Here is a 26919-nt window from a genome sequence, read left to right on the forward strand (position 1 = left end):
GGTTGCGTGGAGGCTTGAAACTGGCTAGAGGTGGCCGGCGTGAAAGGGAACCGGTGGCACACAACGGGGTTGGGTGAGCTGAGAGAGGGAATTGGGTAGGGGGAGGGGGTGTTGCTCGCGTGAGTGTGATCTCAATAGATGACGTTTTGTTTTAAAAAAATAAACAAATAAGATGACACGTAAGATGTGCTACGTATTAGCTGCGAACAGTTGTTGATTTGTAGTAAAATTCTTCTTAAATCATTAGAAGCCTTTATGATTTTTTGAGCATTTTCTCAAGGAAGATATTTGGGGCAAACAAAAATTTCTTATAATTTCATTTTTAATCATCATCCAAATATAAAATATTTTTTAATTTCAAATTTTTAATTTTTTTTGAATCATTATCTAATATAAAAATTAGGGGTGTAGAACCGGGATGGATTTTTTCCCGGTCCAGTCCAAAACTTGGAATTCGGGTGGTTAGCTGCCCGGATTACACCTGGGTGATTAAGAGAAACTCGGATCCGGTTACGGATCTGGTTTTATGGTTATCTGTAACGGGGTCCTTTTTCTTTTTCTTTTTCTTTTTCTTTTTTAAAAAAACAAAAACCCTTTTTTAAAGTTTAAACATTTTTTTAAATATTAATAAATCTGGTTATAATCTGGTAGGGCTGGGCAAAATTTTGAAATTTCCTACTCTGCCCGACATCCGCTCCGATTTCGACTCTAACAGAGTCGGAGTGGTCGGATTTCGAAGTCGGAGTTCGGAGTAGCTCCAAATAGGTTTCGGAGTCGGAGTTCGGAGCTCTGAACTCCGACTCTGAATTTTTTTTAAAAAAACCCAGATGTAAATCTGGGTTTTAAAAAAAAAAAAAAATGACGGCGTTCCACTTAATGTGGGACGGCGTCGTTTTATCACGCGGAGGGGGCCAAAACGCAGGAACCCCCCCCCCCCAATTCCCTTCTTCCTTCTCCCTTCTTTGTTCTCTCTCGTCTGCTACGTCTCACGTCTCTCTCGCATCTCGCGTCTCTGTTGCCACCATTCCTCATTGCTCCTCCGTGCGACTTCAAGCCGAATTTCAACATCCATTCAGCTTCAGCCTATGGTGAGAGTGAGGGGTTCTGAACTTCTGAGCCCTAGAATTAAATCAAGTAGTTTAATTAATTAATTTTATGTAAACATCTCTCACTCTCTTGTGAATTGGTATTTTGTTGTGATTCTTGTGAATTGATTTTGTAAATTTATAGTAAGAAAATGTGTTTAATGAAAAGTATGATGTGTTTGTAAGTTGTATTGTATGCATGTATAATGTTTGATAAAATGTGTAAGAGATGTTACTCCGACTAATGAACACTTGCAAGTATAATTCTCAACACTCTTTTTTAAATTCACATATGTTCTTTACAATATAATCTTAATTTAGTAGTTTTCAAACATGAAATTTGGTCAAAGTGTAACTTCATGATTTCGAGCTGGGCAAATTTTGTGTAGCAACTGCCAACTAGCAAGTATTGAAATTTACTCTTCTTTTTTATTTTTTTGTATATTGGAGCAAGTATTGAACATTATAAATTTTGTGTAGTATTATTTTTTGAGTACTAGTGTATTGATGCTCGTTAAGTTTTACTTATGTACATTGTTTAGAAGTGTATTCTCAAAACTAAAACTTGATAAATATAACTATAAATTGTTGTGTTGTTCTCACACATCTCTCGGCAAGGCACTAGTGTGTTATGATCAATATTTTGCTTTATCAAATGGGTTCTTTTGACATGCCTCATTATTGGTGCATGAGACCCACGTACCATGATCCATCATTGACATTAATAGTATTTACATGTGCCCTCTTGCAATGAATAATTTTATATTAAATAGAATTATTAAAATATCTTATATTTTATATTAAATGAATATCATGTTATGAATAAAACAAATAATCCATTCTCTAGTAGGTTACAACTGAAATTCATTTAGAAAGAGGTACTCATGGACTTATGGTTCATCCCAAATTCAATACAAAATAATAAAGATAAAAGAAATTATATTTGTAATCGTTAAATGGGCAAGCGGTGTATAATCTTTTTGAAAAAAAATAAATAAATACGAGACTCAAGTAAAAAAAAATATTTCCAGTGGAGTCTATATTGGAAGACCACATATATCTTTGCGTTAATTTAAATGTTTAATATAGCCTAGTTATTTTTTAAACTAATTTTTTGCTTCTAATTTATTTTTTCAGCTTCTTTGATTGTGATATAGATCATTCACAAGGGGATGTGGCGGATGCCAATGCTACAACTCCTACACCGGTGGGTACTTCCACCCCTAGAGTTACATCTTGTGCGAGTAGTCGACTCTCATTCCCAGTTGATATAGAGGATGAGGATATGTTCAACGAAGAGGAGGAGATGCCCATTGAGCAAGATCAACCACCACGGCCTTCTAAAAAGAAGTTGTGGACATGGGAGCATTTCACCAAAATTCCTAGTAATATTGCGAACCCGGTAGCAAGATGCTATTACTGTGGATCACTTTGTAGATGCCATTCGAAGAAGCAAGGTATCAGTGTGTTAATAGCACATCTAAATGGTTGCCAACAATATAAGATAGCGAAGGGATTGCAAGCCACTGATCAAACCAACCTTATTTACCAAACTTCTACAGCCACTGATGGTACACAGACTAAGAAATTGGTCATCTCTCAATACAGTGAAAAGATGTTGAGGGACATGCTTGCAAAGATGATAATTACTGAGGAGATGTCCTTTACCACAGTCGAGAAAATAGGCTTTCGAAAGTTCCTAAATTTTTTTGAGCCACGATTTCTCATTCCATCACAGTATATGGTGATGCAAGATTGTATGAGGAGGCATGCGAAAGACAAGGCGGAGATGAGGAAGATGTTTTTTACCACTGGCCAGAAAGTGTCGTTTACGACTGACACATGGACTTCCTTACAGAACGTCTGCTATATGTGTATCACAACAAACTACATTGACAGTGAGTGAATCTTGCATAAAAAAATTATTGGTTTTAAAGATATTGTGGATCATAAAGGTGCATCCATTGGGACGAAGATGAATGATTGTTTAAGGGATTGAGGAATTCGAAAAGTGCTGTGTATTACAGTTGACAATGCCAGTGTCAATGAAACAACAATTGATTGGTTTAAGCGGAACACGACGGTGAGAGATGATGTCATTCGGGCCCACGAGTTTATTTACGTTCGATGTTGTGCTCATATCATCAACCTCATAGTTGTTGAAGGGTTAAAAAATGTTGATGATTCCATTATCCGAGTCTGCAGCATTGTACGATATGTGAGGGGTTCCCTTCAAAGGTTTGCCAAGTTTAAGGCAATAGCAGAAGATCTTAAGATTGAATGTTTTAGTATGTTGTGCTTGGACGTTCCGACTCAATGGAACTCTACATTCATGATGTTGGATGTGGCACAGAAGTACCAAAAAACATTCGAGCGGATGGAGGTCAAGGATGGGGGCCTGAGGTATGCTTTGTTGGAGCCAGCAGGACAGGGACTCGGTACACCGGACGCACATGATTGGACCAGTGTGAGCTACTTTGTTGAATTTTTAAGAATTTTTTATGACATAACCATGCGGCTATTTGGATCCAAATATACGATTGTGAAATCATTATTAAGCGAGCTCTCGGAGCTTCACTTTCACTTGAAAAATAGTTATACTGACTCTGGTGGATTGTTATTTGCTATGGCTATGAGGATGAAAACCAAATATGATAAATATTGAGAGAATATTGAGAAGATAAATATATTGCTATTTGTGGCTGTGATCCTTGACCCCCGATATAAGCTAGCTGTTCTAGAATTTTGGATAAATTACGTCATCGGGGCAGTGAAGGGTGCAGAGTCTATTAGAGTGCTAAAAAATGATATTGATTACCTATATAATCACTACAGCAATAGTTGTCAGCTTTCATCCGCAACTGGTAGCTCCTCACATTCCAGGCCGACAGAGTCAACAGCTTCCTCAGGTGATACTGACCCATTTGTAGGGGTTAAAAGCCATCGTATTATCCAGTAGTATCATAAACTCATGTCAACAAGGAATATTATGCATTGTACATCTGAAGTTGAACGATATTTTATGGAAGCTGTCAAGGCACCTGATAATATATTTCAGCTATTAACTTGGTGGAAAGTTAATTCCACTAAGTATCTAGTCATTTCCCGTATAGCTCGAAATGTGCTAGCCATTTCTGTCACTACGGTTGTCTCAGAGTCGGCATTTAGCACTGGAGGTCGCGTGTTGGATGCTTATTGGAGTTCATTGTCACCGTCAACCGTGGAGGCCCTCGTTGCACACATAATTGGATAAGTGACATGCCCATTGGACTAAATATCTTTGGCGTTGATGCCGAGAGCTATATGCTTGAATTGGGTAAGTTTATATGCATTTAAATGATTATTTAATTATTTTTAATGTTTCTAACTTCTACTTTTTATGATTTTATATATCTAATTGTGAACCCTAACATAATTGCCGATGGCTGAGAGTCTGAGACGGACGTCCCTTGAGAGTTGGGATGGAGTTGTGAGAACCTCATTTCTTGATAAGAATGAAATTCTACTTTTACCATTTTTTTTATCAATTTTTTTTCATTTATTGATTGCAACTTTCTATTTTCATTTCAGGCATGATCACAAATCAATAGACCATTGAGATTTGAGTGACATGAACACTTAATATTTATGTCAATGTTGTTATTACGTTATAAATGAGACTATTATAACTTATGGTTACATCCTATATGTTATTTAGTTTTTAAATTATTGTATTTAAGCTTTTTTTTCAGTAATTTTTTTTTTTACAGATTTGGACTTGGGCTTTAGTGATCATATTTAATAATTTATGTAGTTATATTAAGTTGTAGTTACAGGTTTGGACTTGGACTTTGGTGATCATATTAGTCTTAATGGATCAAATTTATTTTTGCATCTAATTTATTTAACAAAAAAATCTGACAACATTATTTATTTAAGTACTATTATTATTATTATTATTATTATTAGTCCAATAGACAATCGGAGCTCTAATCGGATTGGAGTTGGACTCCGATTCCGTTCGGAGTCGGAATCGGAGCAAAAAATTAGCTCTGACTCCTGTCGGAATCGGAGCTTGAAAACGGCTACTCCGACTTTGTCGGAGTCGGAGCTCAGCCCTATAATCTGGATATCTAAATCCGGTTTCTATTCGGATATATGAATTTATAGCCAAAAAAGGGAAAAAAATTTCGGATTGAATCAAGTTATCTGCTCGGCTTTTAGAATTCGGATTTGGATACAGTTATGGCCGAATATTCGGATTCAGATTGGGATCCGGTTGCACACCCCTAATAAAAATCAATACAATTTTTACAAATTTCAAAATAAAATACAAAAACAATACAATTTTTATATACTTCAAAATAAAAATAATATTAAAAATCATATCCAAATAATTTCTTAACTTTATCTATTCACTCTCACAAACTCCAATATAATACTTATTTTGAAATATATTTTTCTTCAATTTTTATTTATTTTTACCCAAAACTCAATAAAATATATTCGCTCGAATCATTTCATTACAATTTATAAAATCTTGAGATACTTTGAGCATTCAAATATGCCTTAAGGGTTCATTTGTGGAGTGAGATAGATGAAAATTTTGTGAGTAATAGTAAAATTATTTATGAATAGTAGTGAGATAGTTTGAGTTGAATATTTTTTGAGTTTTAGAAAATGTGAGAAAAAAAGTTGAATAAAAAATATTATAAAGTTAAAATATTGTTAGAATATAGTTTTATAATATTATTTTTGTTTAGATATTTGAAAAAATTGAATTATTTTTTATTTTTTTATTTGAAAGTTTGGAAAAATGTAATGATTAGTTTGAAAAAGTTATAATGATTAGTTTTAAAAGTTTGTATTTAAATTATGTTTAGGAAGGAGATGAGATGAAATGAAATTGAGAATTTTGGAATGATATTATTTCCAAACAAGCCGAGTTTCTGAATATTTTGCTAGTTTTAATCAAACATTCTCACAATAGTATAATGTACATATCAAAATATTCTATTATATTTTTATAATGAGAAATTATATTTGTAGTTATAGAGTGTGCAAATGTCATACATTTTTTTTTAAATAATTGAGTAAATATCTACATTAAAAAATTAATTTTGTAATAATGAATCTCATTCTTTTTCAAGATAAGTGCGTGACGCTTTCACAATCATGACTGTATCTAGTATTACTATTTTATAATACATAAAATCAAAATAACTTTTCAAAAATTTTAAATCTCAAAAAATATTAGTCTCAATGCATCGCACCTTTACCAAAATGGAGACTCTTTGAAATTCTTTAAAACAAAACTCTAGAAGTTATTTTGGAAATTCCAATAATCCCCTCGATGAAATATAAAAGAGTTTTGTTATTCATCATCTTTATACACTATATATCATACATCATATTTATTTTTATTATCATTTTTTCAAAATTTTTTCAAATTTTATTATTTTTAAACTAATTAAAATTTTCTACTTATCAGAAAAAAGAAATGGTGTGTGGGGTATGGGAACTTTAAAAAATGGTTTTTTTTTTAAAAAAAAAAAAAGAAAAGAAAAAGGACCCCGTTACGATAACCGGGTCATAAAACCAGATCCGTAATCGGATCTGAGTTTCTCTCAATCGCCCAGGTGTAATATGGGATGCTAACCGCCCGAATTCCGAGTTTTGGACCGGGCCAGGAAAAAATCAGCCTAGTTCTACACCCCTAATTTTTATATTAGATAATGATTAAAAAAAATTAAAAATTAAAAATTAAAAATTAAAAATTATTTTTTATTTAGATGATGTTTAAAAATGAAATTATAAGAAATTTTTGTTTGCCAAACATACACTCTCCAAATATTTTCCTTGAGAAAATGCTCAAAAAATCCTATAGGCTTCTAATGATTTAAGAAGAATTTTACTACAAATCAACTACTGTTCACGGCTGATCTTTAGCACACCTTACGTGTCATCTTATTTATTTATTTAAAACAAAACTTCCTCTACCGAGATCACACTCACGCGGGCAGCACCCTCTCCCCCTACCCAATTCCCTCTCTCAGCTCACCCAGCCTTGCCACCTACAGTGCCACTAGCTCCCCCTTGCGCTGGCCACCTTTAGCTAGCTTCAAGCCTCCACAACAACCCCTATGCACAACCCCCTCTCTCAACCCGAAATGGGTTCTCCTACACAGTTTCTTCCTCTTGTCATTGCTATTGCCGCCGTCATCAGCATTCAGCCCCACCATCGAGCACCACCGAGCCCTTGACCTCCCTTCTAGCCACCGTCGAGCTTCCATAGCACGGCAACCCTCCCCCTTTCTTTTTCGAAATGGGTTTCACCCATACATGGATTCTCCACCTTAGCCCACCATATGCCGCCACCTCTAACCTCCCTTGGCCACCATCGACCTACTCCAGCCACCCATAGCCCCGATCTGCCCCTCACGTACCCTCACTCTCCCATGGATTTCTCCACCCATTTGGCCTAAATCCGTCGCCCTCCAGCCATTGTGCCACCTCCCCCTCGCCACCACTAGCTCCATCGCACCTCCATCAACCCTCCATGCTCAGCCATACCTCTCATTTGGCCTAGATGCACTACGCAGGGTGGGGGTGGGGAGAGGATGCTGACGCGGGTGGGGGTGGGGGGGGGGGTGCAAACAGAACTTCAAACTGGTAAAATCTGAGAGAGAGAACTTGCTTTTTGTTGTAAGGATAGATTAATCATTTTGCTATGTCACATAGGATGTGATGCGGCTGCTCCCCAGATTTTTTTCATTTAAGAAAGATCTAGTTAGTTTGTACCTTTGGGCATGCTTTTATCAGCAACGTCTTTGTGATGTTGATTAGCAGGCTTACCAAGAAATTCTTTTGTTTTCGCAGATGAGATAAGATGATATTAAAGTGAAAAATTAAATAAAATATTGTTAAAATATATTTTTTTAATATTATTTTTGTTTTAAGATTTGAAAAAGTTGAATTGTTTATTTTATTTAGTGTAGGAATTTGAAAAAATTATAATGATGAAATGAGATGAGTTGAGAGGAATTGTGAAAACTAACAAGGCCTAAACGAAATCCAAATGGTCATTTTTTATACAAAATCCAGGGCACAAGTAAAGCATATTTTCTCCAACCTCCCGGTCGAATATTAGGGATTTTTTTTTTTGAAAAAAAAAAGTTGATTGATATGGGTTTGGTAGCCAAGAGTACATCAAGTATTCTCAAACACTCTTACTACTATTATTTACTTTATTATTAATTTTCACATATTTTTACTACTATTCATTACTTTTCACCTACTATGTACTACTATTCAATATTTATTTGTTACTTTTTCACTACTATTCATAAATATTCTCAACACTTCTGAACTATTTTCACTACCCAAACGATTTATTTTTTCCACAAAAGCCAGAGTTTTTGAATATTTTGGTATTTTCAATCAAACATTCTACAAAGTATAATGTAAATATCAAAATATTCTATTATATTTTTATAATGAGAAATGATATTTATAGTCATAAAGTGTTCAAATGTTGTACATTTTTTAAAAATAATTGAGTAAATATCTACATTAAAAAATTAATTTTGTAGTAATGAATATCATTCTTTCTCAGGATGAGTGCGTGACGCTTTCATAATCATGACTGTATCTAGTATTATTATTTTATAATACATGAAATCAAAGTAATTTTTTAAAAATTTTATATCTCAAAAAATATTAGTCTCAATACATCGGGCACCTGTACCAAAATTGAGACTCTTTGAAATTCTTTAAAGAAAAAACTCTGAAGTTATTTTGGAAATTCCAATCATCCCCTCGGTGAAATATAAAAGAGTTTTGTTATTCATCTTTATCCACTGTATATCATACGTTATATTTATTTTTATTATATTTTTTAAAAATTCTTGAAAATTTTATTATTTTTAAACTAATTAAATTTTTTTCGAGAAATGGAAATGGTGCGTGGCGTATGAGAATTTTTCACTATAAAAGCGACAGATCCTTTTTGGATGTCACTCTCTTCCTCTGCAAAACCGAACCCTGGTTCTTCAAGAAGTAATAACAGCAGGCGCCCTGTCCTCTAGGATGGCCGGAGGTAATCAGAACAAAAGCGCATCCCATAAGCCTTCTCCATCCTCAGCCTCCTCCTCTCAACGCAAGTCTCGCTGGGAATCCGATAACCCACCCTCCGACTCCTCCAAAAAACCCGCTGACCCCAAACACAGCAAACCCCCATCCAACCCCACTCCGAAACCCCCGAGCTCACCCCATCACAAAACCCCCACCGACCCAAGTCATTCCGGCCATGCTCCAATCCCCTCTTCGGGACCTCCATTTCCCTTTCCCGACCCCACCTCTCTGGGCCCTCCGCCTCCCCCGGTCTACGGTTTCCACATGCTCGACCGGCGTACTATAGTTCTTGCCGACGGTACCGTCCGGTCCTACTTTGCCCTCCCGCTCGATTACCTAGATTTTACTCCGCCGCGGCCTCCCGCGGGAAGATTCTTGCCGATGGGTCCCGGTCCAAGGCCCGAACCGGGCGGGTTCGATAACCGTTTTCCCGCACCGGCGAGTCCCGGAGGGTTCAGTAGGCATCAGGATTACTGGAACTCGCTAGGGCTCGATGCACGTGGGACCGCTGAGGGGTCGATGAAGAGGAAGTATAGAGAGGAGGATGGGAAGGATGAGTTCGCCAAGCACATTCCGCAATTCGTGCAGTATGGGCACTCCAACGGTCTTCCGGTGAGTCACGGCGGTGACCGGGGCGAGTCTTTTGCTGGAACCAGTGGCCCGTTTGGCCGGGGCGATGAATATAGGGCATCGAAGTACATGAGGGTTGGTGGTAATACGGGTCTTAAGCACCTTGAAGTCGATCAGAACGCATTGAAGAAGGCGTTTCTCCAATTTGCGAAGTTAATTAATGAGAATGCGAGTCAAAGGAAGAATTATTTGGAGGAAGGAAAGCATGGACGGCTCCAATGCATTGCTTGTGGCAGGTCTGTTTCTTGCATACTCTTCTATTTCTTTAAAATTTCCTGCTTGGCCTGAAAAACCTGTTTTCATTTGGATGGGGGTGTTGGAGGAAACTACATTTCGTGGATTTTAAACTCTTCTTCACAATATTATTATTTTTGCTCCTAATTAACATATCGCGTCATGCGTTGGTGCTGTATTCGTTTTGAGCTATCCATAAGTCGTACCAAATGGGTATACGGAGGAAGTATTTAGTTTTTTCTTTTCCTTTTCTGTGTTGCTCTAGGAGTTGGGATGGCTATTTGACATGTCTTCCACAATTGTATGCGTCTTGTATGGCCTATTAGACTGCAATAAAGACCAAGCATTTTGTTACTCATCTAAAAAACTTTCTGTACGTATTATTGAGCTGAGGTGTGAGAGATCAAATGCATTCTGCATAGTGTAGGTGTCAGGAATTGAAGTGAGATATAAGGAACTGTCTAGGACATCAAGGTGTTCGCAAGTCTGATATATTTAAATGTGTGTGTGTGTGTGTAGTATGTATGTATGTCTGTATTGCTTGTTTGTTTTTGTTTTTAGTCAGTTAGCACTTTTGAGTTCACTTTTGGTATTTCTAACTACGAGGTGACTCGTCAAGTTAACTTAACTTGACAAATAGGAGATTAAAAATAGGCGTGGGAAATGTGGTACTGTGATTGTTCTTGCGATTTACCTTTTGCAATTATTTAGAAACTTGCTTTGGTAGATTTAGGGGCTTCTCTTTTTAGAAGTAAAGATACCACATTTTATTACAGCGCACTTGGGGTGCAACCCACATACACTGGTGGTATAGATAGGTGAAACACCTAGTTTAAGGAAAGGAAGAGAAGCAAGAATTCAGAAACACTACAAAAATCAAATCTGGTATTGTTGTGGGCAATTGTCTACTCATACAAAGGCCAAGCATAGAAGTCTTTTTTACTCTTCCACTGATGTCTCGCAATCCTCAAAGCTGTGGACAATGCACTCCTTCAAATGCTCCCATTAAGCATAAAGGAGCTATCCTCCATACATCTACGCTCAAGATGCCTTCCAGTTTACCCTACCAACTCCAAGCCACCGTTAACTCTTCTCACTAGCTGTGGAATCACCCATTCTGTCCCAAAAAGGTGGAAGATCATGTCCCACAAGGCCCTAGCCACTTCACCGTGAAGCAGTAATGGTTGATAGTTTTCCCACACCTCTTAAGCACACAACACAAATCGTACGGTTATATTCATGGTTAATCCAGTTACAATGTGAAATCGTGCAGTGGTAACTTTGTCAACTATTACTACCTTTAATGTTGTGTCAGAAAGAGGGCCTTGGGGAATTGATCTTTGACATTACATAGGATTTCATAGTGTAGTTTGTGGACAATTTCACATGATGGTTAAATTTGATCATTGCCTACAGTTTCTGGATGCGCCATGTGGGTATTGGGAGGAAGTGCTTGTTGTCTAATGCTTAAGAGTTGTGTTTGTGTGTGTGCACTTAGAATTCAATAGTGTACCTCGCATTTTTGTTTTTTCAAGAAGACTAGTGACTAGTCTCTCTTGGTTGGTTTTTCATGAAGCAAGGAATTGTCTCTTATCAACTTTGTCGGGAGGTCTTTTATTTGTAATTGCTTACATTTACTCTAAGAACCTTCTAGTTTTTATCCTAGTATGTTCATACTTCGCGTTGCCTTTGAAACTAGTGTTTACCCAACATGAAGGTTGAATTGTTGGATGTATGATACTTGTATGTTGCTTCAGTGCCTGAGCAATAGCTTGTTTGGTGTCAGCTATTTGTAGTGCTTCTGTGAGGAATTTTCTTGTTGCTTATATCTTAGTTTTGTTTACATATTCAGTTGAGAAAGGTGGTTGTTGGATCTATGCAATATTTATTGGTTCCTTTTTTCAGCTGACTTTTTATACTTCTGATGGTACCTTTAGTTGTTTGATAAGATAGTTGTGTATTTCAGTGGATTAATGTAACCATGGACTTGATAATCTGGGAAAGATTGCTCTGTTCATGCAATTTTTTTTATAAGATTCCCACCATTCTATGTATCAGAAAAATAGGATTCCTACCATTATATGTGAAATAGTTACATAGTATAATGCTGAAAATTGGAAAATAGCAACTTTGATTTGTTCTTAGAAAGTATTTTTGGATTGTAACCAAGATGAAATATCATCCCCAGTAAAATGTAGGATCGATATACTTCATGCTTTGCTTCTTTTTTCTTGTATCTTTTCCTTCTTCTAGATAGTTCACATGTAGTTGCTCAATTTATGCTATATGTACTTTTCTTCAGTTGCTGCATGTGCAGGTCTTTTGATTTTAATATGTATTGAGATAGTTTTAACTGTATTTTATTTGTAACTACTTACACAGAAGTACATACATAAAGCACTGGATCATCATCTAGGTTGGACGATGCATTGGCAAGTTACTTTGGTGTATGTAGTGATATGACAGTTTTCACTTATTTCTTTTCCTATTAGAAAAGTGGGTGCATACAATCATGGCAGAAATTAGTTGAAAATGGATTTAGGCATTAGTTTGGGTATGCACTTCTGTTTGCACTAGAAATTGTTCGCTTTGATACTGGCTTCTATGCCATACTACTTGTCCTAGGACTATGACCTAATATTTAAGGGATTTGAGTTGATTAGCTTGGAATGCACATCTCTACTTTTCCGATGATTATGACCTAATTTTTTAAGGTCTCGATGTAATTATTCTTTTATCGGTAAATAAGATTTTATTGATCGTAGGAATAGGCAAAAGCCCAAGTACATGGGTCATATACAAGAGCAACGCCTAGGGGTGATGTTCTAGTGATACAAAAAATTCATGAATGGTCATGCCATTAAAATAAATTACAATCGACCATTGGAACAAAGTGTTAAAAAAGAAAGTTCCTTGTTCATCCAATGACCACTCACGATCTTTGAAGCTTTGCTCGTTCCTCTCTCTCCAAAGACACCACCATAGGCTGATAGGAACCATCTTCTAAATTGCGGCAATCTGAGAAGTGCCTTGGAGACCCCTCTATGAAGATAAGAGGTTTATCACCTTTCTTGGCATCACCCAAGCTACACCCACCCTAGCAAATGTCATTACACAAAGTTTTGGCAATCTCACAATGTATTAGTAGATGATTGATGGATTCTCCACACTTTTTACACAAACAACACCTGTCCAAGGCTATGATTCGGTGTTTCCCTAGGTTGTTGATAGTGAGAATCTTCTCCAAAGAAGTTGTCCATACAGAAAAGGAAGCCTTCAAGGGGGCCTTTGTCTTCCAAATGCTCTTCCACGAGAATGGATTTACATTATGCTTAGAGATGGATTGGTAGAAGGAGTGTACTGTGAACTTTTCTCTTTTGCCGAGGGGCACCAAAAAAGCTCGTCTCCACCTCCCCCCCTCATAGGAACATAATAGACTACGTTGTAAAATTCAGAGATTGCTTCAACTTCCCAATCATGGGCAGTTCTAAGAAATGTGACATTCAATTGGGGAGTGCCGTTAGATTGGTCAAGGAGGTCCACAATCGAGGCTTCCTTCCTTATCGCTATACCAATGAAGTCTGGATAGGCTTCCTTAAGTGCCTTGTCACCACACCATATGTCTTGCCAGAATTTGATTTGGGACCCATCACCTACCTCAAAGCGGGTAAAACTAGAAAATTTAGTCCATCCTTGTCTAATGTGCTTCCAGAGCCCCACCTCATATGATCTACTCACCTCATTCGAGCACCAACCTCCCCATGCTCTACCATACTTTGAGTCTAAAACTGTTCTCCACAAAGCTCCATGTTCTATGGGATATCTTTTTTTTGATAAGTAAGAATCTTTATTGAAGAGAATAAAATTAGGCAATGCCCAAGTACACAGTTTGTTCTCCATAGCCATTTGCCCAACAACGCCTTATTAAAAAGCTGCAAATTTTGGATACCCAAACCTCCTTTAGAAACTGGGGAACAAACGATGACCCATTTTACTAGATGAAATTTGAATACTTCATTCATCCCTCGCCATAGGAAATCTTGCTGAATTTTCTCCATACGTTAATCTACCTTTGATGGAAGCGGAAATAAAGAGAGGAAATAAGTCGGTAGGTTCAAGATGGTACTTTTGATGAGTGTGTCTCTACCTTCTTTGGATAAGTACATCCGCTTCCAACTAGCAAGTTTCCACTCCATCTTTCTAGGACATCATTCTAATGGGATATCGATTTTTAGTGAGCACCCAATGGGAGGCCAAGATATTTCATGGGTAAATGAGATGTCTTACATCCTAAGATAGAAGCCATACTATCCACATTATGGACTTGCCCCACCGGAACTACATCACATTTGCCCAAGTTCGCCTTCAATCCAAAAACGACTTCAAAGCATAAAAGGAGCGGCCTTAATGCACATATATGATCATGGCTGGCCTCACAAAATAATAGGTTATTGTTGGCAAATAAAAGATGAGATATATTGAGAGATAGAGAAGCGTGCAGTAGAGATGCAATTTTTGATCCATGAGCACCACTTCACCCCGAAACCACATCTCTCGAGCATATAGAGTAAGAAGCTCTAATTTTTTTTTTTGATAAGTAGAGTAAGAAGCTCTAATTGATTCGATCATAGGCCTTTTCCATATATAGTTTGCAGAGAAGCCTTGGTGCTCCCAACTTGAGTCTACTATACAAACATTTGTTGGCAATAAGCACCACATTGAGTATTTGCCTCCCCTTCACAAAGGCGTTTTGGGGTTTGATATTACTTTCTCCACCACTATGCTTAACTTGTTCGCCAAGACTTTGAGATAATTTTATACATCCCACTCATCAAGCTAATGGGGCGATAATCTTTAACCTCAACCACACCCGTATTTTTTTGGAATGTGGAAGAGGATTGGGAATTGGATTATTTTTAATTAGTTCCCAAATTGCATAGGTGCTAATGTTTTTAGTTGATATAGAAACTTAAATTTTCATTTTTGTCTAGATTATCCTCCTCCGTGCATTTGATAGATTAGATCATATTTGGAGGTTATCGTCTCGATATATATTATAGGCCATCTCCAATCTGTGGATATCTTTGTAGTCAGTGTCTAATGAGTGGCTTATGGCATCAAGGTCTCTACGAAGATCATATTTAGGGGTTATAGTCTCTATATTCTGTTAATGGCCATCTCCAATCAGTGGATACTCTTTGTAGCCAATTTTCTAATATGTGGCTTATAACATCAAGGTCACTACAGTTTGATACTTATGTGTTGTTTTCTATTTGGAACGTACAAGAATTGTTGAGCAATCCATTTGAATGGTTGGGTTTCATGCTTTCATTTCTGGTTGGCATTTGATAATATCACTTACAATTCATGTTGTGTCGGATTCAGGTTTGAGTTCGTGTCGTATATCGACCCAAAATGAGTCAATCCTGTCAGCCTTAATCTGCTGATTTCGTGTTGGGTATGCAGGTTGTAATAAAAATTGTTATCTCTGAATATCATGTCAGGTTGGGGTCATGTCAAATCAAGTTCGGATTCATGAGTTGACACTAACCCAACTTAGTTAATTAAATGGGTTAGAACCCTCAACTCTAACCCATTAATTTCGTGTCAGGTTTTGTGGGTACTATCAAAATCCATTGGCCCTATCATATATATAATAGTGTATCCGTGCACATACATTGATATGTGTGGCTGCTTGTGTGTACACATGGTCTCTGTTTCTTCTTATTTTTGTCACCGCGAATGGATTGTAATTTCGGAACATGCTGAATGAGTATAATCAACTAGTCATCTCTTCTTAATTGCTTTGGTTCTTTATGTGATGACTCATTTAGTGTCATATTGCTTGAGTGACATGAGCAAGAGTTTCGTCCCTCTGCTTGGTGGTTTGGTTTTCTTTTTTATTGTTCTTTTGTACTTCTGATATAATACTTTGAGGGAGGGGAGATTGAGCTTTGAGATGACCTAGAATCTTTAGGTTTGAGTGGGTATGTGCTTCATAGTTAGGGGTGTAGAACCAGGCCAGATTTTTTCCCAGTCCGGTCCGAAAGCCGGAATCCGGTTGTATCCGGGCGGTTGAGAGAAACCTAGATTTGGTTGCAGATCCGGTTTTATGACCCAGTTATCCGTAACCGGGTCCCTTTTCCAAAAAAAACTCTTGCTTCCAATTAGTTATGATGTGAAGAGTAGTAACATTGTATTAGTCTTCTAATTAGTTATGATGTATTATTATTTATTTTGTTCTTTGTAAATTAATATTTGCATTATGATGTAACAACAATATTATTTATTTTGCATTGTTATTTATTTTGTTGTTTATTTTATTTAAAAAAAAACTTTTAAAAAGTGTTTAAATTATTTTTTTAAAAAAATCTGGGCAATTTAAACATGATATCTAATTTTTTTTTTTTAAAGTGCTATAAAAATATTTTTTAAAGTTTAAATAGTTAAGTATTAATAAATTTGGATTAAATCCGGTTACAATCCAGATATCCGGATTTATAGCCAAAAAAGGGAAAAAAATCCAGTTACCCGCCTGGATTAATCCTGGCGGATAACCGCCTGGTTTTTAGAATCTGAATCCGGATTCGGTTGCACACCCTTATTTGTAGTGGCATGTGGCATGGAAGATCTATTCAGATAAATTTTAAATTTCATTACCTAGCTATAAACCAGCTTCATACTAGTTATTGTACAATGTCCACATGTTTAAAAGTGTATAAAATGAGGATGCTAAGATGATTAAGGCCTGGTTTGGAAGAAAAAGACAGCCTCCTATCTTATCTCAATATCTAAACGCAACAAACATAAACACTTAATTTCAAATCTTCAACTTTTTCATCTAATCATTACAAATTTTTCCAAACTTTCAAACAAAACACAAAAAAAAAATCAATTTTTTCAAATCTCAAAACAAAAATAATATTAAAAAAAATTATTATTCTAACAATATTTTAACTTTATAATATTTTTATTCAACTTTTTCTCTCATTTCCCAAAACCCCATAAAACATCTCAGCACAAACCATTTTACTACTATTCACAGATCATCTTATCTTATCTTACTATCCAAACCAGGCCTAATAGCACCAATGGCTTCTCTTCAAAGTGTAAAGGTATTCATATTAGAAATTTTATTAGAACCACTCATTTTTTATCAGAAGCTTGTAATTTAGTTTTTGATGCAGCTAGCGACCACCAAGGAGGTAGAATGAGAATTAAATATGTGTGGAAGTTAAGAGGTAGTGGGAGAAATAAGATAACAAGGGGGAGAAATAGATTTCAATGGTCTCGATTTTCATGATTTTCTTGTTTCCATTTCTTCTTCCTAAATAGGTGTTACCTATTGTATACCCCTTTCTGTACTTGGGCTATGTCTATTCTTATTAATACAATCGTTTACTTATAAAAAATATATATATGGATTATTATATACACACTAGTGTATCGGCCTGTGAGCAGATATTCTGTTTTAATTTAAAAGCTTTTATTTCTACTTCTAGCTAGATAACTGTCTTTTACATATCTCATTGTATGTGGGTGTGCATTTTAGTGTTTTTAATGAAATGATTATTACTTACAAAAAAAGTTTGAAAACTTTTCTGCTTTAAATTCTACTTGGAGGGTTTCTGATTGCTATCTTGGATTTTTCTATTGCCTCTAGCAATTAGCAACATAGGTTCAATTAGTCTGAACTTTTTCTTATATGCTGCTGTTTCAATTCTGTTGCCATTTTTCTGACAGATACCAAAGCCTATATCAGCTGCAGTACTGGCCTTAAACAGATTTAATTTTCTCAAAATTAACAACTGTTCCAAATCATTTGCTATCAGTTGCTGTGATCCCTAAACATTTCCAATTAGAACCATTAAGCTCTTCGTCATATATACTGTTGTCTCTAGCTGACTGCCCTTATTCTTTCGATTTTGACTGAATTAGAAGCATAATCCCAATTTAATACTGCGCTCCACATCATTTGTTATCAACTCCTATGATCTCTAAACTTTTCCAAGTAGAACCATTTTGCTAATTTCGTACTATGGTGCTGGGTCTTTTAAAAGATTACTGCATCTTCATTGAAAAGAGAGAAAAAAAGCTGTGCTGGCGATTCAATTGTTTAGTTGGCATTGGTTGTGGCTCATAAGTTTGTCAGCTCTATGTATGTTGTATTCACTCAGTTACTGGTGACTCATGGATGGCATGATGTTGTAGTGTTTATTTATTTGTTAATTGAGCAGAAACAAGAGCTGTCTATAAGAACAATGGCATATGTTTCTTATTTAAGCTAAATACATACACATACTTTGCATATCGGTTGAAAGGTTGATGAACCTTGATTGTACGTGGTAGATTTACTCGCATGTTGGACTAGACTTCATACTTGCTCTCAAGTTGCAGCTGCGTGGAAGATGATTCCTTTGTGCATTATGTGGTGCATTTGGTTGGAAAGGAATGAGAGGTGTTTTACTAATAGGGAACACAATGTAAAACTCTGGAAATATTTTATGTGTTCCTTGTTTAGTTGGTTTTCAACTATTGTACTTAATGGAGGGTCTGTCCATGAGTTTTTGTCCTCGTTTTTCTAGTATTAGAATGTATTTAGGTGTTTCTTTTGTATACATCCTGTGTACATGGGCTTCGCCTATTTCATTTGATGAATAAAATTTTTACTTATAAAAAAAAGAAACCTTGAGTGTTCGTTGAATTTGGTGTCCATTCAGATCTTCCTAGTTTAAGATTATTGTACTGTTTTATCTGTGATTTGGAGGCACAAATCATCACAAGGTGAGTCATTGCAGAAATGGTGGCATCACCCACAAATGAAAGTCAAAATGATTTCATTTTTTGAAACTTTCGAAATGGATTTTTCCATGTGTAGAGATAAAAGTCATTTGTAATTATCTTAGTTTTTCTTTTATACATAAGGGAATAATTTATTGTTCAGTAGTGTTGTTCCAGCAATGCAACCAAATATTATTGATGTCTTTTTTTTTTTTTTTCCTAGCTCTAATCTACGATATTGTTTAGCCATGATATCTCACGTTTTCACTTATGCCTTAAATATTCCCTTAAACTGGTGAATGCATTGCCTTCATTCCCCTTATAGCTTGGGCACATACTGATATCTGAAAGGAAACCCTGAATCATTTCTTCAATGCCATTGCTATGCATTATTTCAGGTCTTCTAAAGATTTCCCAGACATGCATGGTCTCATAATGCACACTTACAACTCAGATAATGCTGACTTGCTTCTGGATCACTTGGGCTTACACAAAGCTCTGTGTGTTTTAATGGGGTGGAACTACTCGAAGCCTCCTGATAGCTCAAAGGCATATCAGTTTCTATCTGCTGATGAAGCAGCAGCAAACCAGGATGATCTGATTATATGGCCACCTGTTGTGATAATTCATAATACAATTACAGGAAAGGGTAAAGATGGGCGCATGGAAGGTTTGGGAAACAAAGCAATGGATAGTAAAATTAGAGGTATAATGCACCCTTTCATTTATTTGTTGTTATATTTTCTCTGTATTGAAATGTCCCTGCAAAAATGTTGGCCTCTGATCATCCAGATCGGATTCATGCATCTGATTTTAGTCCCACCGTCTAGAGCAGAATGCTTATGATATTTTTAGGAATAATTCTATTAGTTTTTAAGGGATACCTATTTTAGGGCAAAGCTGCATTCAATCACCTCTAGTTTAGTTCCCGTGCTACCCTTCTAACGTTGGATTGGCTTGATTTGAGAGACACTTTCATTTTGGAACTTAGTGTTAGGTAGTGGAAATGGCCTTATATAGAGCTAATGAGAACATAGGATCTGTGTATTCGACCATAGGTAGCTACAGTTACAGGTCTTTTGAGTGTATTTATATTTAGTTTCCCTTTTCTATGCCAGTTTTTTTATTCATTCTACAGCTACTTGTGAACAAATGTATTTGTTCTATGGCCACATCCAGTATAAAGTGTTTTTTTATGGTATTGTTCATTTTGGGTTAAGAGTAACAGTCTTAGATTTATTTCAGATGTGCTTGCTTGAGGAACCACTAGCAGGTTCACTTGCAGATATCATTATGAATTTGAATCATTGGGCAATATTTATAAGCTTATTGGTAAAAGGAAGGGTATTTTGGGGGTCAGAGTAGGGATTAGGTAGAGAGAGTATTGAAACATATTTGAAGATTCTGCCTGAATTTCTGCATTGCATCGATGGTGGTGGATCCATGATCCATCTGTTTCCTGGTGCCGACTTTGGGCGTGAAGGGAAATCGGACAGGAGGTGGTGGCCCCCTATAAGCCAATGAGCCCTGCCCTTGCTATACTATACTTGACGGAGGCTCCATACACAAGGTTTGCGAGATCGGTATGGGACTCTTCGGGAAAAAAAAAAAAAAAACTGTGTTATTTCCTGTGACAATGCATTTTAGTCAAATTCAGTTAGGCTTGTGCAGTAATTTGTGATGTGTGTCAGAACACACTACAACTGTGTTGTTTGCTGTGGCAATGCATTATTCATCTTCTCGCTCTAACTTCAACCACCATCAAATGTTTGTGTTGGTATCGAGACTGATTTATTTATTTATTTTCAGTAGGAATTTGGTTCTCAAAGGTTTGCGACCACATTACTAACTGCATTGTCAAACTCTACTGATGCATGCTGTGATAGTCATGACGTTTTCATTCTCATATTCATTGTTTATTCAAATATTTGGTCCTTGTTCGTGTCCGTCCATCACTTCTTCTCATTGTTAGTGATTTAAATTTAATTACCTTTATGTACTGAATCACTTTTCTCGCTGTGGCCTCCCTTTTGTTTCAGCTTTAACGAGGATTTGTTTACATTTGTTAGAATGTTATGATATGATTAAATACACCATTTCCATCCATTTAAGCTTTTGGGGCAATTGATCATTTTTTAGAATCTAAATCTTTATGCCATGTTACCTCTACATGCGTGTTTTGCATTACTTTTTATTGAGAAAAATGTGTGGGCTTCAACTTGGTTGGGCTGGTTGGTTGAAGGCAACAGAATTTTAGTTATTGTTGAATTATAAGTCATTTTATAACTGACAATGCAATATTAAGGAATTTCTGACTCTTCATTGGAAGTTCCATGGGGTATAAACCATCCAAAAATATATCATACTAAAACAAAAGCTTTGAGATCCTCTGTTGTCCTTGCACATCTTCAAAGCTTCAATCGCTGCTTTCTCATCATCTGTACCACATTAAACATATCAGAGTCATGCTCCATTCTGATCATTCTCAAGTCTTCCTTTACAACATGATAATAATTCTGCCACCTGTCTAGGCATCACTCAAATCTAGCCAAAGAGACCAAAATATGCTTGCCATATAGTGCTAGCTATCTGACAATGGACTAAGAAATGATCCATGGTTCTCCATCCCTCTACACAGGCCACGCTATTCTATCAACTGACATCTCTCATTTATAGAAAGTTTATGAGATCCTATTGGTGATTTAAAAAAATGTAGAAATTTTAGATACGTTTTCTTTAGTAAGATGTCACAAGCATCTCTTATTTTGGAAAACCAGCCTAGAGGAATGCTTTAGTTTTATGAGGCCCTCTAGAAAACCAAATTAATCTATTGAAGGTTCATAGATTGATGATCCAAGCTAAAAGAAAAGAGTGATGTCAAGACTTTCAATGGATGATTTCACTTGGTAATGTGGTCCAGACTCGTTCACTATAAAGGAGGTTGACACTGGGTGTTCAAAATAGGTAGGGAAAATGTATAGAGGTGTGATTTAGAAGAAATGGGTGGGTGCAGTAAGGCTAGTTACGGAACTTAATAATTGTTAATGCATGGCTAAAGGTGATTATGGGTGAAGTTTGTGTCATGCTGAACTTATGCTAGGCCCCAAATTAAAGCAGGTGGCTGAGATTTACTACGAACAGAATTCAAGGCTCAAGCAGGTACTCGGTTGATGTCTAAGAGTTGCATCTCTTACGGTTGAGCTTTTTTATGTTGCTTGAAGCACTTGGTTTTTACTGGTGCCACACATTTTTTTTTCCTTGTGTTTTTCTTTCTGTTCTTTGTTTCCTTTAAAGTCTCACTTTGGAATATGGACAAAAGAACTATTTATCTCTGCGTCCTGTGTAGAAATTTGTAGTTTTAAGCTTGTTGCAATTAAATGGTCATGTTGACTTCCATGAAGCTCACCCAGATTACTCAACACCCCACCCCCCTGCAGAAAACAAAAAGTAGATTAAAAAACACTTGGATTTATATGAATTGTGTGTTATGGCCCATGGGGGACCTTAACCCTCGCATATAGGCGAGGCTTCCCCTTAAACCCAAATTTGGGATCAAATTGCCTAGATCATGAGCCCATGAATGATATTGTAGATGATTGATAGCAAGCAATTGCAGGTTCTTTTATATTTCTTATGGTGTGATTTTAAGATTATATGATTTTCCTTCTTAGTTTCTTTTTGCATCCTATGCCTCTTTCATTTTCTGGTGGTTGTTTATAATTTTTGTTTGATATTATAGACAATTGAGAACAAATAATTGCAGGGTTACAAATTTGGGACATGCTAGCTAGATCTGGGGACGTACTAGCCAGATCAACCTAGAATATACTTGATATGGAAGTTAGCATGTGGCCACACCAACGTGTCACAAACCAAACAATATTTCCTACTTTATGTAGTATCCATATGCATCACTAACTTGGGCTCAGATGCTATTTTTTATGATTTGGGGCTGGGCTAGCTTTTTGTGACTATATGTGAGATAACCCAAAAGTAGTTACTTTTTTTTTTATATGTAAAAGTAAAATTTTATTGATAGTAAAAGGCATAGCCAAAGTACACAAGAAGTATACATCGAAAAGTAGTTACTATTAGAGCTCCTCTTAATTGTTTATATAGCCGAGATCAATGTACTCACTGCATGCCTGCAGACCAACTCACAATCCACAATCTGGGGTATCATATGCATGCCTCTTTCAATTCTATATATATATGAGCTGTTGTTTTCTGCTCTTGCCTAAGTATGTCTTGATTTTCACTTTGTGTGTTTGCATTAAATGAATGTGCCATTCCCAACCTTTTCTCATTCTATTTGGTTCGGTCAACATGCTATATTCACTGGCTGACCACCAACCACAAATTAAAACCACTGGTTTAAGCAGGCTTGGACCAGCTTATCTTGACTTGTCAAGCATGGTAGAGCGTCATTATCTTTTGCAGTTGTAAGATTATTCTTAGCAGGAAAAGGTATTATAGGCATGCTTGAAAGCATCCATTTGTCTGTTCAATTCGCTAGTGCCTTGATATATTGCTGGAACTACCTATAAAAAATATATATATTGCTATATCTGGTGGATCCAATTCTGCTCTCTCCAAGTATCGGTTAACATTTACATGAGTTCATGCTTCGCTTTGATTATTAAGTTTTTAATGAGATTTAACTACAGGAAGAGATGATGTGATTTCACAAGGATTAACAAATCCTTATTGGACCACTGGTCCTGATGTTTATAAGCAAATGAAATAAAGTAGTTCAATAAGACCCAATACCTAGAGCTCACATTTATATAACTCAACTGCAACATTGTAGAATTGGCTAAGCTTCTTAATATCTTTTTTGAGCAAGAGCTAAAGTAGCTCCTAATAGTAATGTCTTAGTGTACTTGGGTTATGCCTTTTGCTTTGTCAATAAATTTTTTATTAAAAAAGTCATCATTTAAGGTATAACCATAAAAAGAGGAAGAAGCTGAGCTACAAGAAAAAATTGTACTGCTACCATGGTGGCATTAGAAGAGCTGATATATTCGCTTAACATGTAGTAGGAATCATAACTTAGATTATGAATTGATTGATGAATATCTCAATAAAAGCTAGTATGCATTTGTGTTGTGAAATAGTAGTAGTAACTAGTGTAGCATCAGGTAGCCTTACCTAAAGTTTTGAGGATGAGTTCCCATTTAGTAGGATTGCGTGTTAATTGTCAGCATAATTTAAAGAAAGGCCCTTTCCTTTGATATCCAAAGTCCCCTTTCCTGTAAGCTTGACACGAACTGGTTGGATTATATTAGATTTCATATATTCGCTTAACATGTAGTAGGAATCATAACTTAGATTATGAATTGATTGATGAATATCTCAATAAAAGCTAGTATGCATTTGTGTTGTGGAAGTAGGATATTAAACTAGATCCTATTGATGATTTCCATGTTTATCAGTCTTCCCTGCCTTGATATTGATACAAAATTTTCTAAAGTTCAAAGTTCAGCTGTAGCAGTGTCTTTCGTGTAGATTGGGTCTTTTGCGGTTGTCTTAATTTCTCGTTGTGAGTGTTTTGGAGTCTTTTCCAGGGATTGTGGTAATAATGGATGCTGCTTCTGTGTTATGAAATGGGCCTGCAAGCTGCTTTTCCTGGGCAAATGGGCCTGCTAGTATATTACAATGTGATTCCAAGTTATTTATTTATACTCATTGATCAAAAAGCAAAAGCAAGGAAGTTGAAGCTTCCCAAATCAGAAGTTGCTGATTAATCCAATTAGATTTTGTTTGTTCAGGCAGAACCGAATAATGGTCTCTAAATTGTGTTTTAATGAGCCCAGCCTCTGTAAAAGTACAGTTGGTTCCTCATGTTTTGTCACATTTGCCGGCAATTGGTTAAATGTTAGTCTTCAGGGCGTTTTACTAATCCCTTTATGCTTTATACTGCCTTGATTTGCATGTTTTGTATATTTTTTACTTGAATCTAAATGTTATGTTTGTTATCCATCTGAAAATATCATATGGTGGTGGTGATGTTTGCCCGTGTATTTTTTTTTTTTGTATGCTTTATTCATCTGTCAAGTACCATCAATAGAGTAGAGATATGGTTTTTGCTTGCATAAAGTGGGAGTCTTTTGACATCTAGCCAGTAGCCATCCAGTGAGAACTGTAAGAGTGTATTGATGAAAATGTATTTAATAGTAGATATATTTTGGGGGCCTTGGGATTTCTCTAGAGAGAATCTGAAAGTCGTCACTGGGGAAATGGAAACTGCCTTGTTTTGGGATGCATTGATATTAATTCAATAACATGTTAATTTGATATTTATCTTTGATTATCCTTATCTGCATTATCATGCACTTGTTTGTATTCATGATTATCCTTATCTGTATTATCAGTGAAGTCCTTTTGACAAGTTTTTTTCAATTTCATGTTTCAGATCTTGGATTTGGAAGTGGAAAGTCAAAGTCTGTGTATGGGAGAGATGGTCATCTGGGTATAACCCTGGTTAAGTTTTCGGGTGACCAATCAGGCCTTAAGGAGGCAATGCGGCTTTCAGAATTCTTTGATAAAGAAAATCATGGACGCAAGGCTTGGGCTCGTGTACAGCCCTTGACATTTGGCAGGGACGACGAGAAGAACCCAAACCTTATGCGGGTAGATGAGAAAACGGGCGAGAAAAAGAGGATCTTTTATGGTTATCTTGGAACTGCTTCTGATCTGGATAAATTTGATTTAGACATGAGGAAGAAAGTCGCGATCGAGTCTCGGAGGGAACGCGTCTCCACGTAGGTTCTTGGTGACAATGCAAGGTATTGTGGTGTATTCTAATTTATTGTCACTTAGCACAAGAACATCTGATCCTTAGGCCAACTGGTCATTTGAAGACAAATGTTTAATGTAACATGCCAACAGTTGCTGATGATATAAGTCATGCAGCCTCGTTGACTGCTGGTGCTGCTTGTTGGGTAATGCAAGGGAATTTTCTCGGGTGTTAAATGGTAATGTTTCCAGCTGCAGGTTATATGTTCTCAGATATTCCTCACTGCTTATCCTGATTATAGAGTTTCGACAATTCAGCTGAGAGAGAACATGAGAAGTTAGCTTGAAAAGAAAAGAAAAAATATGTATCGGATTTTATTTATATTCATTCTGAAAAAGGTTAAAAACCCAGTGGACGATGGCATGCCTCAGTGGGAGTTTCCTGAACCACTTCTTATGGGCCTGAAAGCAATAAATGAATTTGACAACATGACAAGGCCGACAAAGCCTGTGAGCTTCTTAATCGTGATGACTCTTCTAGAGCAAAGGAGGAGGAGGAGGAAGGAATTCATGTGCAAAGAATAAGAAAGAGCCTATAAAATATTCTTATGGAAACATAAATAAACGATACTGCTCATATTTTCAACATTTGTGTTCGGAAAACTTGGGAGAAAGGATGTTGAGTAGCCGTCACCCGCCGGAGCTTATATCCAACGAGATCTCATAAAATTAAATTTATAGTCTACATGCGAGATTTTAGATTTAAAAAAGTTTTACAATATAAAATACTTTTATGGTTGGAAAAGTAATAAGATTTGAAATCCCATTTTTTTAATGCATGTGGGTATTTTGTTACTATTATTTGGCAGGTACTCATCACAACATTCACTTGCCACTTTAATGTGGGCAAGCGTGGATGGAATTATCATCTATATAGGTGGACGTTGTAAGAAACAAATATTAATGATATATAATATATATATATATTGAAAAAGCAGACATGGAAGATGCATGAAATCATTGTCATTATTATTACCCTTCTAATTAGGTCCGAGGTCTGATACATCTTAATTTGAAGCAAGTGGGGGTGCTTTAAGTTAAGTAAAAATTCCAACCTCCCTCCCACCCTCTTTTCACTTGTCAATTGGGCCGCCTTCCCATTTTTTTATTTTATACCCTCCAATTCTAACTCCAACCTACCCTTTTAGACAATTTCTCTTCTAATGCACTCTGGGCCCATATAAACGTAACTACCAGACCAGTTTTACTGATTACTTGGCATTTTTAATTTTTTGAAGAATTTATAGAAATACAGAAAATGAGTTGAGAATTCAAGAGG

The 26919-nt window shown here is 36.3% G+C and overlaps 1 protein-coding gene across 1 annotated transcript; it reads left to right on the forward strand.

Annotated features, from left to right (window-relative positions):
• Positions 1–9073: 9073 nt before the first annotated feature.
• LOC121255157 lies at positions 9074–25817 on the forward strand. Its single transcript, XM_041155438.1, has 3 exons — positions 9074–10063; positions 19241–19548; positions 25258–25817. Exons 1-3 carry the CDS (start codon positions 9153–9155, stop codon positions 25608–25610), a joined length of 1572 nt encoding a protein of 523 aa, XP_041011372.1. The 5' UTR covers positions 9074–9152; the 3' UTR covers positions 25611–25817.
• Positions 25818–26919: the final 1102 nt, after the last annotated feature.

Source organism: Juglans microcarpa x Juglans regia, chromosome 1D, assembly GCF_004785595.1.
Source record: "Juglans microcarpa x Juglans regia isolate MS1-56 chromosome 1D, Jm3101_v1.0, whole genome shotgun sequence".
Taxonomy (NCBI): Eukaryota; Viridiplantae; Streptophyta; class Magnoliopsida; order Fagales; family Juglandaceae; genus Juglans; species Juglans microcarpa x Juglans regia.

Coding starts and splice junctions, on each gene's coding strand:
- LOC121255157 (XM_041155438.1), top strand. CDS start 9,153: ATGGCCGGAGGTAATCAGAACAAAAGCGCATCCCATAAGCCTTCTCCA. Junction 10,064..19,240: donor CAATGCATTGCTTGTGGCAG/GTCTGTTTCTTG, acceptor GCATTATTTCAG/GTCTTCTAAAGATTTCCCAG. Junction 19,549..25,257: donor AATGGATAGTAAAATTAGAG/GTATAATGCACC, acceptor TTCATGTTTCAG/ATCTTGGATTTGGAAGTGGA.